Source organism: Nematostella vectensis, chromosome 13 (genome assembly GCF_932526225.1).
Source record: "Nematostella vectensis chromosome 13, jaNemVect1.1, whole genome shotgun sequence".
Classification (NCBI taxonomy): Eukaryota; Metazoa; Cnidaria; class Anthozoa; order Actiniaria; family Edwardsiidae; genus Nematostella; species Nematostella vectensis.
This window is the reverse complement of record NC_064046.1, coordinates 6854578-6868049: the sequence shown is the minus strand read 5'-3', so window position 1 is coordinate 6868049 and position 13472 is coordinate 6854578. Positions and strand designations below refer to the sequence as shown.

Here is a 13472-nt window from a genome sequence, read left to right as displayed (position 1 = left end):
TTTCTCATAGCCCCAGCTTTATTTCAAGGATCAATTTTCTTGTAAAACAAAATTATGTATGGTAGAATAAAACCACATCCCTAGCTTTTTATCAATTTCCATCGAGATCAGCGCCATTTAAGGAAAAGTAAAAAAAGCACTGCACACACATTGCACTCAAAAACTGTCAATCCTGTACTTCACTCAATAGTTTGTGAATCCTTACGCGTAGCGGGGCGAAAGCGGTCGAAGAAGCGGACCCCCAACTATGGTATGTAGTGTCTTAAAAGAAATGACCGAGCGAGCTGGAAATATTGTCAAAACGTGACATGTTCTTCATGCCTAGGCATAGTGAAGTGTGACATGCTCGTCTCCTATTCAATCGAGGTTCCGGTTTGACACACCTATACGTCCCTTGTAGGCAGAGGAGATGTCAACGAGCAGAACCGTAGACCCCTCCTGTCCCCTCCCTCCCTCTTTCGGTATGGTACCCCTCCCATTTTTTAGAAATCATGAGTCCGTCCGTGTTGCAACTTCGCATGGCCACTTTTGTTGCTATTAACCACTAGCGCCAAACATTACGCAACCATTCGTCAAATCGCTATGATTCATGTTCAAGACCAGGATCTCAATGGATGTCACACCTCACGCAATCTTCTAACTGGGTGTCACACGTCACGCGATTTTTTCACTAGATGTCACACTCAAGTAATTTTCACCCTGGATGTCACACGTAACGCAATCCTCTCTCTAGATGTCACCACATCACGCAATCTCTACCATGTCACACCCAGTAGGACTTGATTCCCCCGCTTGCGTTGATATTGTTAGTCTCGTGGTTTGTGAGTTTCCCGTCCTCTAGTCTGTACTGTGCCCGGGCGCGACCTGATCCTCTCTTACTAGCCACCAGGGGCATTAATCGGCCCGCATACCCTGTCCCCGCGACTGCAGGAGGTACTATATACTCCCCTCTCTTACTATGAGTCCGTACGCATACTATGATACGCGGCAGCACAAACCTCATCAGGAGAAGTACCATAATAATCATGGCGCACGAGATAAGTACGATCGCAGGCATGCTTAGACCATTATCCACAGTTATATCCTTCTTTCTCTGTTGGTCGGCCTCCCCCGTACCGTAATCTGGGGTCGACGTAGACATGGGGGGCCATATCCATGGGTGGGTCGGGAGAGTGGTGGAGTAGTTGTAAAAGCAGTCAATTAAAGGACCGTTCGCGGCGCATATCCTCATGGTGGTCAGCGTTGTAATGATTGTTTTTTTTGTCGTAGTCGAAGGGGGCGGTGGCTCAATCACCGGGTGACACACCCTATCTATCAAATCCACTACTGACGTGTGGACGTCCTCGTTTTTCCCGTGGCGGCCCCAGCACTCCAAGGCTCCGAGGGTGAAGTACGAACGCGCGCTTTTCTCATGAAATTGCAGCTCCGTGACCGGAAGTAACTCCTTGTTTGTAAAGTACCCCTCATCCGTGCGCCACTCGTTGTCCCGGATGTCGCAGTTGCAAAGCTTTGACGGGTTATCGCAGCTACTAGGAGTACCCTTATTCCCGCAGGCGCAAGCACCGCTGCCCGGAATCGCACCTCCCCAGTACGATTGAAGCTTGTTACTCTTAAATGGCCTCCAGAATGCGTGTGACGGCCCTGACGGCGAGTTAAGTAACTTGGATTTTATACAGTCGAAACGAATCAACTGTCGGCATTTTTTACTTTGTCGAATCAAGGCGGTTATTTGAGCTTCACTCACTGCGTTGTATGTAATCTTATGAATATACTGTCTGTTTATACGGCTGCCAGAATCGACAGCCACTCTCGTCTCTTTGTTGTGTTGAAGTACCGTGTATGATCGAGACGGGTCCGTCACGTTACACAAAGCTGTGTACTCCCCCTCGGGTCCATCCTCATCAGAATCCAGAAGGCAGTGCGCGTCGCGTTTCAGCCCTAAGCTCTTGTAATGCTCACACGTAGGCTTGTATATAGGTAGCTCGCAGCGCTTTCCCTCAAAGTAGGTATTGGAGCAATCGCAATAGAAACTCTGCCAGTCCTGCCAGCAGGTCCCACGGTTTATGCAAGGATTAGGAAAACACCTGTTGCTAGTGGCGCATTTTGTTGCATCGATTCCATTCGAGTATTTCTGTTTACTGAGATGTCTTGCCGTGATCTTGTGACTATCTATTCTCAGATTCAACATGCAACCGACAAATCCAGGGAACTTGTATTCCCTCGCTCCTCTTCCGGCGAAAATCTTCAAGCGCGATTTATTCGAGAAGTCTAACAGTAGCGAAGTGAGATTAAGGAACTTACTGCGGGTCCTATCGTCAAGAGTGAGCTGGACATTGGGAGGTACAATAGATGCGTTAACGCTGTGCCATTCGCCGTCATTCAGGTTTTCCCCCATCTGAAGTTCCGCCTTCGAACCATTTGGCGCCAAGACATCGTACATAAGAACGCCACTATGTAGCCTTATATTCAACTTTACCTTGATGGCGGATCTGGAGAAAATGATTCCCTCATGGTGAAACGTCCTGAACTTAAAGCTTGCGGAGAATGTATCATTATCTTGAGGGAGCTTTGGGAGAGTGACTTTCACGAACGATTGCGGTGTCAAAAAACTCACGGGTCTATAATCCTCTAGATCACACTGAAACAATACATTCCCGTATATCTGATAAGGGGATGGAGTCTTCGCCGGGCCAAGTGCTTTCTGCGCACCGTCCAGTAGATTTGCGCGATCGAAAACAATGTCTGATAAACACCCACGGTAGTTCAGCGCCTTGATCCGCACTTTATTTTTGGTATTGACAGATAATCCGCCTATGAATATGAGACCGTCCAGATTGAGATGATCATAAGGTCCTGGTGTTATTTTTGTTGTCGAGAGATCATCCACGCTGAGCATCGTTAAGCGACCGTTGCGGTTCACGCTCACAGTATGCCATTTGCCATTAAATAAATCCTTCCCCAGTTGGATCTCCGTCTTGTCAACGCCGCCTGGATATGCCGTGTACCTAGAACACAACCGGAGAGTAAGAACCCGCCCACACGTAATGACAATTACTGTTAGGTCTGAACGTGTAGTAAGGGCCCGTTCGCATGGGTGAAACCCCCTCCGAACGCTAACTGGCTCGTATAGTAACGTATATGTAGATTGAGACCCTGTCCACACGTAAATAGACAACGTAGATTGAGACCCTTTCCACACGCAAATAAATAACGTAAGATCCCGTCCACACATAAGAATTATTCCACACAGAATGAGTCGCAAATGTACAGCATACAGCAAAACCTTGAAGGCAACTCTGTTGCATTGTCAACAGTGTACTTTCATACGAATTTCACACAGATTTGAAACTCAAGGATGGTTTGATTATTGTTTTGACTAATGTATCATGTAAAAGATAAACCACCACTCCCAAATGATGACGTCATAGCCCCTAATCGTAGCCCGATCGTCGACAGTATTTCGCATAACGTCCCCAACAACTTCACGTTTAACCGCAGAGCGGAATAATTTAAAAAATTATTTTAAGTCAATAGCGTTGATCGATTGTGCACAAAGAAAATATATAATTGGAATTACAAATAGTGCTGTGGTAATTGGTGAGATGGACGCAGTAGCAGATAATGAGTACAGCAATTAAACCTCTCCTTGTCTAAAAATGCCGAAAAAACTGTAGTTAATATCATATGCCAGAACTCCGTATGAATAATAATAGTGTATAAAGACGTTAATGTGTAGCTTTGTTTTATTAAATTGGGCCGATATCCCTACTCAGAGAAATGGCTATTTTTATACACAAAATAATTTTAATATACACAGAATAATTTCAACCAAATTTGCTTTCCTTCCCTGATCTTCCCATGAACACGTGTTTTTGAATCCTAGCTACAGGGAGATATTTCATTTAGGAAATTTTCTGCTTATCTGCGTGTCAGCCAATCGTAAGATCTTTCGTGGCAATTAAGCTGAAAAAAAAAAAAGACCGAAACACAATTACTCGCGTGTGTCAGTGAAGAAATTGCGGGATTTGTTTGTTTCACAGATTAGGGCGGCACTGACTTCTGACAGCTTGTGTCAAAAACTAAACACAAGAATCGCTATTCCTAGTGATGCTGTTATGACTATACAACGACAAATCCCTTTGAGAAATTTTATTGGCGGTTGAGAAATATGAATTATGCGTATTTCTTGAGGATTTTACGCTTCTTTTTTAGGGAAACTCATGTGAGAAAATTGTCTCGCATTGTATTATTGGAAAATTGTATTACTTTCACCAACAATACAACAATAACCACTTATTAGAGAGGACCTCAATAAAGCCTTTTTGTTTTGAGCACTTTTCGTGTTATTTCATGTTCACCGCCACAATTTATAAAACTGTGTGCCATGGATCTTTAGATTCTCATTGTATCTCGATGCGTAGCGGGTGTCCGTTTGTTTTGTAAGAATATCTCAACCCACAGTTCCAAACAACCTTTCCATTAAAGCGCTACAATATTGAAGTGATTTTCTTTTTTTGAAGTATAAAAAAGTAGCGACGCTGTGGCTTGTTGTTTAGGGCGAAGCGATTTTCACTAGCTTTACAACCAAGTAACTATAATTGAACTTAACGCCCGCCGCTAATATCATTGTACTAGACTCAGTGGATTACTGCGGGAGCTTCGGTATTTCGTCTAGATATCTAAGAGCATAATACTCGTAAATCACTTCACACTCAAACTAAAGGCTCAAATAAATGATGTTTAGCGATTTTGTCATTCACACCCGCAGAATTGCGAATTAGTGAACTGTCGCGAGCGAAACGTTGCGATCGTTTCACCAAAGAAAGATTTCGTTTCATGGTGAGATTCAAGTTACAGTCACTAGAAATACCACGAGAAGCCTTTGTTGGGTGTTTAACTTTCGAGTATTCATGGACTTTAGTATTTCGCTAAACGGAACATTGTTATGTGATGGCATTTGTAAAATTTTACGAACAATGCTCTAACTTATAAACAACCGCTAGGACATCACAAAATATATTATTTCCATTAGAAGATTCGGGATACTATATAATGTCTACCATAAACTTGGAAAAAGAATTTCAAAATGATATAAAGTAAAAAACAATATTAATTAAAACTCACTTCAAAGCTCCCTGTATCAACTCAAGCTGTATGTAATCCCAGGTTGAACCTCGACTATAGATCAGAAGACCTGATGGATGGATTGTCTTGAAGCGGAAAGATAAAATGTTCTTCTTACTCCGTATTTCGCTCGGTTTGATATTGTACGATATGTACTGCGAACCACGGAGTGTTATTTCCGTAGTTAGCACACAGAAAACCTGAGCATACAGACAGAAACTGCAAAGAGTTATTCGGTGTAACATGTTGGCATTCTAGAAGAGTTCCCACCTAGGCAAGAAAACGTCCACTTATCACTTCAGCACTAGTTTCCGTGCTCGGTTTGTGGAAGAAGTCATGATTTGTAGAAAAAAAAAAACCAAAGGGCTTGATACTGTAGACTTGCTACACTTCTTGATGGTAAGTGTTTAGATGATTGTCCTAACCCTCAGCAGAAATGATAAAGAGCCACTGTGTTTGTAACCAATAGAAAATGCTCCCTTTAATACCACTAATTGTATTTCACTTTGCTGTTGAAACAGGTGCGGGAAAGAAAAGTTCACACTTTGATTTCACCCACAACAAATTACACTTCAAGAGAGAAATTCTATCTTGCCAACTGTTATGAATTCTTTTTAGACGGCGAAAGGGAAAGAAAGGAAAATGAGAAGGGGCGCCATACCAGGACAATAAAGAATGCAGCGCACACTTTGCCATAAATAGACCCCAGAACTCAGAAACAAGATATAGATCTGAACAATACTCTCTTAGGTGGCAAAGCGGGAATGAATTTTATAAAACATAACCGACAAGATAACTAATTAAGCCTCAAACAAGATAAGACCAGCAAATCAAATGGCTTGTCTCGATACACTGCGCTCAGAGGGGAGAACATCTAACTCCACAAAGGACCGGAAACGATTGACTAAATCACACAATTGGCCATTTAAAAAACAACAGAAACAAAGGGGAATCAACTGAATAAAATTGTTAACTTAAGTATTTGTGTTTGTAAAAGTGCGAATTGTTTTCTTTTTTTATGTTTCTTTTTGGCTGCCTTAAAAAGTGATGTTTTTCACGCTTTTCAAACCAGATAGACGCCATCACTATGATGATGAATACTTAATTCACACTTATCTGTTTTTTAACAAGGCTAACTCTGAATAATGCATGCTTAGAGATATAATCTCAACAAACAACCAAGGAACAACAGACAGAGTCGTGACAAACCTTGGAGAATTCAAACATATTAAGAGAAATACCGCCGAAAATAGGCACGTCGGCTGGCTGTGTGGTTTTCAGTGTTCTGCGACGCGCGCCTTTTAAGGGATTCCCAGACCACCATTCTGTAATGATGTAAAACTTTTGTAGGAATTCCATCACATAAACAAGGGATAGAATCGTCTTGTATGATTTTCATGTCTTTACAATCTCCTTTATGTTATTATCAACTCTTGTTTATCTTTCGAAACATGACCAAAGGTGGTGTAATTAATTCTAAATCAAGCCATCTCTCTTTTGAGTAATTGTATTTCATTTCAATATCAAACAAAATGTTTTTAGAATTACGAGAAAAACTAGAATTAATCAATAGTATATTGTATAGTTCTGGTGATTTAGTAAAAACTGACTTCTACTACTTTTTCAGTCGTCATTCTTCGACAAGATAGCCCGTTGTTGAAAAAGAAAAGTGTTTTTCAAGATTTGGCGGTATAGTTTGCATTTAGAGGAAAAAAACAAGATGATTGCCAATGTACAATTAATCCAAATGTTGCAGTCATCATAAGTCATCATTTTGAGAACACAGTCTGTACGTATCCAATTATAGTTTTGTGAGTTTAAACTAGGTAGATCAGTCCTAATAAAAAGAAATGTTTACACAAAAGAATTGGAAAATTAAAATACACGAGAACATCCCCTTCATAACAAATTGTGATCATCCTTCTTCTCACTCAGGAGGATAAACTTATTCATCCCTTAATGAAAGATTATTTTTATCGTGGCAGTCTTTTCACTTTCCTTTATACTAACAAATAGTAAATCCATTGTCGGCTGCTATACAGCCCCTAAAAAGATTCTTTGTTAGATTTCACGCATATTCTTTAGCCATACGTCAAGCTAGCCGCAACTGCGTGGATCGAAATTGAAAGGTCTCTCTTCGAAAGATAAATCCTGCAAGCCAAGGTGGGGCCTGACCTATCTCCAAATCTCGCGATTAGATGCATCAAATATTAACCATCTACAGATACGCATAAGTAATACACAATTACGACTGCACTATTTTTTTTGCATCCAACACGAATACCATTGTTCCAGGGTGCAAATGGTCTACCGTAAGTATTTTCGCCTGGTAATTGAGCCTTGCAAAAAGCGGAAGAAAGTTTTTTGTCTAAGAAAGCTTAAATCACAGAGATGAAAGCCTTTCTCTGCTACGGACCGCCATTGAAAAATAAAAAATAAATTTTTTATTCATTCTTTTACGTGACAAGAAGAAACCCGGCCCAATGTTCAACAGCTTGTATCCTTTAGTTTTGTGGAAGATTCCGTACGAGGCGACCCTGGCTAATCGAAAATAAGAAAGACTGGGTACGAGAAGTTTCTTATCACTATTAAGTTGGCAAGTTTGTTTTTTTTGTTTTTATGTGTTCAGTTTGTGCGTATCTTGGTGGTGGTGGTGGTGGTGGTGGTGGTGGTGGTTCAAGTTGTTCTCGCTTCAGCACAATGATGAGGGATTAAAAGTGATGACCGCAAAGCACTGTTGGGAAGCTAGAATACAGCTGACTAGGTGCAGCTGTGTTTGTCTTTGACAGGCTGTATTAAACTCAGAAATGGGGGGGAGGTATCTGTTTTCAGTCTGTTTTTTTTTTTGTAAATTCAGCTAAAAAATAGCCAGGAGTCAATGGGTTAAAGTCTTAAGTCATCACTTTTTTACATATCTTTATCCATTTTTATTTATTTCTATATTTTCACCACCCATAAACAAAAACAGCTAAAAAGACAATACAAACATGATGGAATGCATGATTTGATATCAAAGTGTATAATTTTTAAGGTTTAAAAATTATTCTGTCTCTTTTCCTATGTATATCTTCTGTGGAATGCCTACACCTCATTCTTCATGAACAGGCAGTTCAAGGAGTGAGAATGGGGGTGATTTTTTTTCTGAAAACATATTTCATATATGGTAAATGCCACCAAACTTTCCATGTCCTGTTTATAAAAGTCACCCTCCCCCCCCCCCCCCCCCTCAGTCAATCCTGGGAACGCGCTTGTAATGCATTTATAGAAATGATGTTGGCCATTTTTTTTATTTCTAGTGCACACTAGCAAAGCACAGTGAATTGACTCCCCCCCCCCCCCCCCACTAGAATACGAAAATTGACTGAAATGAACATGGAATACTAGAAATGATATAAGGTTATGAATTTTGGTTAGTTGACATGGTGGCAAATGAAATTTCACACCAAGGAGAAGTTATTTAGTCAAGAACTGATAACTTTTCCTTTTTATGATGGGATACAAGGATTTTGTGTAAAAATTCTAAATACTGTCACCCCCTGATGATACAGAATAGAACTATGAAATCAACTATATTTTTGGGAATTAGTAAGATCATTAACTCTTTAAGCAAATATAAGATTTTAGTGATGTTAGGGGAGTTGTACAGTAACTTGGGTCACACAAAAAAACTTGCACCCATGGTGGGTTGTTTAAGTTTGCAGGAGCATATATACACATTTAAGCCCCCTCTCTCGCGCTTATTTCTTATAAGTAAATATGATACATTTACTGTACTTCTGTTGCTTTTTGACCACCAGAGAAACTATTAAGAAAAAAATTAAATTCTAAAATATCCGGCTTTATAGTAGACCCCTGGTATGCGTTGCCTTGACAAATTACTAAAATAACTCGCGAATAAGAAAAAACAGAAAAGCAAAGTTAGAAGTTCGCTATTTAAATTTTAAATCACAGTAACAGTAACAGTAACACTGAGTGTTTTAGCTGTAAAAGTATACTTATAACTAAGCTGTACTTAGCTTCTTTACAACGCATTTGCATCGAATCGACAGTGCTTCCGGGGTCTGTGTTCAGCGTTTAGAACTATAATTGCGTGAATTTCAATATTGAATGTGGTATATTAGTCGAAATCTTCAAAGAAACTCGAAAGCGGTCTAAATTTAGGCTGAATATTCGTACGTAATCGTACTCCCCTTCTCGCCTCCATTTCTGTAGAAAATCTCGCACGTACAGCAATACTAAGCATCCTTCAGTAGATAGACATGTTTTTCTGTTATGTCTTTACAACTGAACTGCAGTATTACGACACATTTTGCCCCCCCCCCCCCCCCAAAAAAAAAAACAGAAAAAATAAAGGCTGCCATTTTATGCTCCCAAGCAATGCCAAGTCATTTTTTTTCTTGTTGAGAAAAACCTGGCTGTGACCATCTTTAAATGGAGAAAGCTTCTAAATAGGAAATTTCTTGGTACCAGACCCCTAAAACGACAACGGTTTCTCCATATGGTTATCTGTGTACAACGTAGTATTATAAATGTTTAGATTTTGTCGATAGGATTTATAGGAAAATTTTGTTTTCACAGTGTCTTCCGTCGAGAGCTTGATTTTGACAGTCTATTAAAAAAATGCCAAAACAGTTTCGTCGCTACACTTTTTCGTGGGAAATTTTATTTTTCTAACAGCCAAGTAGGCCTAGATAAATAACATGGTCTAAAAATCTTTCCGGGGTTTCTCCAAAAAATGTCTAAAAATCCCGATTTTGTCTCTAAAAACTTGATATTTCCCCTAAAAATCCCGAGAAATCTCAAATTTTCTTTTTTTTTCTTCCATAAATATGCCATTCCTCCTTAAAATACAGAAAATATACCTTTATCTTGTTCTTTTTATTTATTTTATATGTATTATCAGGTCAGGTCAGGTCAATAAATCCTGCTACCGGTAAACATGTAGCCCGGTACTACCTGTCTCAGGTCGAGTTGCTGGCGACTAAACTGGCAGCCCACTGGAGTATCATTACTCCAGGTGGAAGGGTGCTTCTGATCATCCTGGCAGAACTAAAAACAAAATCTGTCTTAAGGTCTTTGGTGGGCCAAATCAGAAAGGAGTATGTGGCACCCTCAGAGCGGAAACCGACAGACTGGTTCTCCGATCAGCCGCTGCAGCATACCTGGAGCTATGACATGTCTCGGCTTGCCCTTGCCTGCCATAACTGTCTCTAGGAAATGCCGAGAGAGTGAATCTAGAAGAGCAAGACCTAGTTTTACTTCAAATCACGCTGAATCAGCGCTTGCATGCAGTTCTATGAAATATGGTCAGATCTGAATTACCCAATGCCGGCTCGAACGTCGCCCGGACAAACAAGGTTCGCGCTGATCATCTCCCGCTCCGGATGACAGTGAAAAGTAAGCTTGGACGCAGGAAACGACTCGTTCTTGCAGAATGGAATGTGAGAACACTCATGGACAGGTCTAGATCTGAGAGACCTGAGAGACAGACTGCCCTCATTGCGCGGGAACTGTCGAGATATGAGGTTGATATCGCCGCCCTTAGTGAAACTCGCCTGGCGAATTATGACAGTATGGTGGACTGTGGCTATACTTTCTTCTGGAGTGGAAAGACAGAGGAAGAACGCAGGGAATCTGGTGTGGGTTTCGCTATCAGAAACCAGATCACGAGAATCATGGAAGAGGATCCAACACCGGTCAGTGACAGGATAATCACCATGCGTCTACCGCTAGAGAAGAATGTGTATGCGACAATCATAAGTGTTTATGCACCGACTCTGACAAACCCAGATGAGAACAAAGAGCAGTTCTACAGTCAAATGAGGGAGGTGCTTTCCAAAGTCCCAAAGAAGGATAAGCTCATTGTCACAGGTGATTTCAATGCAAGAGTTGGCTGCGAACACGAGAAGTGGGAAGGTGTGTTAGGACACCACGGGATTGGAAAATGCAACTCAAACGGAGAATTGTTGCTCACCCTCTGCGCTGAACATAGCTTGGTGATCACCAATACTATCTTCAGACATAAAGAGCATCATAAGGTCACTTGGATGCACCCCCGCTCCAAGCACTGGCACTTATTAGACTACATGATAACGAGAAAGAAAGATCTGAATGACATACTGGACACAAGAGTTATGAGAGGGGCTGATTGCGCCACAGATCATCAGATGGTCAGGTCCAAGGTGGCCTTCTCGCTGAGGAGACCGCATGCACGGACAAAGGCTAAACCACCAACAAAACTGGATGTGCGGAAGATCAGGAGTGGTGACATGAAGGCTAAGCTACAACACGAAATGAATGAGGCCTTGAAAAATCTTGAAGAGATGGATGGGAGTGAGATTGAGGCACAGTGGAATACTCTGAAGACAGTTGTGTATGAAACAGCAGAAAAAGTATGTGAGAAGCCGAAACGAAAACACCAAGACTGGTTTGATGAAAACGATAAACATCTGGAATGTCTGCTGGAAAAGCGGAATGCTGCTAGAGCCAATATGCTGCAAACAAACACAAGGTCCAACAAGAATAAGTACACGGCTGCAAGGAGGGTACTTCAGCAGTACACGAGAAAGCTCAAGACAGACTGGTGGGAACGAAAGGCAGAAAGTCTACAACAGGCATCGGATGTAAATGATATGAAGGGCTTCTACAACGGACTACGAGAGGTGTACGGTCCTGCAAAGCGTGGGTCAACCCAACTCACTGCTACTGACGGATGCACAATACTTCAGGAGAAATCGGAGATCCTAAACAGATTTGCCGATCATTTTGACCAACTCCTGAATGTATCAGGGCTTGTGGATGAGGGAGCACTCAACAGTCTCCAAACAAGACCAGAGGTAGTGTGCCTTTCTGAGCCGCCAGACATAAAGGAGGTTGTGGATGCAATCGATGCTACACAAGAGGGTATATCCTTGCTTTCCATCGCTGGTAAGATCCTCTCTCGTGTTCTGCTGAACAGGATTAACAGACACATAGCACCAGTCATACTGCCCGAGTCCCAGTGTGGTTTCAGGAGTGGCAGGGGCACAATGGACATGATTTTCTGTCTGCGACAGACCCAGGAGAAGTGTATAGAGCAAAACATGCCGCTATATGCAGTGTTCATTGACTTCTCAAAAGCCTTTGACACTGTATCGAGAGAGGCACTCTGGCAGGTCCTGGTCAAATTTGGCTGTCCACCCAAGTTTGTCAATGTTATACGATCCCTCCATAGCGGTATGAAAGCTTCTGTATCCCAAGGCGGAAACGACTCGAAGCAATTCGATGTCTCCAATGGAGTAAAGCAAGGGTGCGTCCTGGCGCCAACGCTCTTTTCTCTATACCTGTCGGCCATGTTGGAGATAGCCTTCAAGGACTGTGTTGATGGGGTGTCAATCCAAACAAGGCATAACGCCGACCTATTCAATGTTGCTCACTTCAAAGCGAAAAGGAAAACATGCCAGGTCATAGTACGAGAAATGCTGTATGCGGACGACAGCGCATTGGTGGCACATGATGTGGAAAGTATGCAGAGATTAGTAGACAGATTCTCCTCAGCTGCAGAACAATTCAGCCTGAAAATCAACATCAAAAAGACAGAGTGCTTATTTCAACCAGTGAAGCGTCAGACATTGACTCAATTCCCTGGCGAAATCCATGTAAGAAATGAGACCCTGGTCCAGACCAAAGACTTTGTGTACTTGGGAAGTACCATCTCTGACAATGCACGAATAGATAATGAGATCACCTTCAGAAAGGGGAAGGCCAGCGCAGCATATGCTAAGCTGAGAGAGCGGCTGTGGGACAACCATCACGTATCGCTCAAGGTTAAAGGCAAGGTCTATCGAGCAGTTGTCTTATCTGCCCTAGTATACGGTGCAGAAACATGGGCTGTATATCGCAGCCAGGTGAAAAATTTACATGCATATATGATGCGACACCTGAGAGAAATAATGAAAATTACTTGGATGGATAAAGTCACAAACGAAGAGATATACAAGAGGACCGGATTACGGTCAATGGCTGACACACTCATTGAGAAAAATCTCAGATGGACTGGGCATGTTCACCGCATGGACACTGACAGATTGCCTAGGCAGCTGCTCTACTCTCAGCTCACGACAGGGACCAGGAATCAGGGTCGGCCTAGACTCAGGTTCAAAGATGTGGTAAAGAGGAACCTGAAGTGGAGGGATATAAGCTCAAACTCTTGGCAAACCACTGCTCGGGATCGTCCAGCATGGAGAGTTAAGATCAAAGGACCAACACAATAGAACAGTCATCGTCGCCTCGACGGACTGCCAATGAATGAATGAATATGTATTAATGCACAATTCAGCATGATTCGCATGGAAAGAAATAACTTTTCA

The 13472-nt window shown here is 41.9% G+C and overlaps 2 protein-coding genes across 2 annotated transcripts; one reads left to right on the top strand and one right to left on the bottom strand.

The window, feature by feature from the left end:
* LOC5510874 (contactin-associated protein 1) lies at positions 1–5834 on the bottom strand. The gene is made up of 2 exons (XM_001631274.3): positions 5125–5834; positions 1–3005 (listed from the first exon to the last, which is right to left on the bottom strand). Exons 1-2 carry the CDS (start codon positions 5367–5369, stop codon positions 764–766), a joined length of 2487 nt encoding a protein of 828 aa, XP_001631324.2. The 5' UTR covers positions 5370–5834; the 3' UTR covers positions 1–763.
* Positions 5835–10427: 4593 nt separating this feature from the next.
* LOC116604813 lies at positions 10428–13376 on the top strand. The gene has a single exon (XM_032367719.2). It carries the CDS (start codon positions 10428–10430, stop codon positions 13374–13376), a length of 2949 nt encoding a protein of 982 aa, XP_032223610.2.
* Positions 13377–13472: the final 96 nt, after the last annotated feature.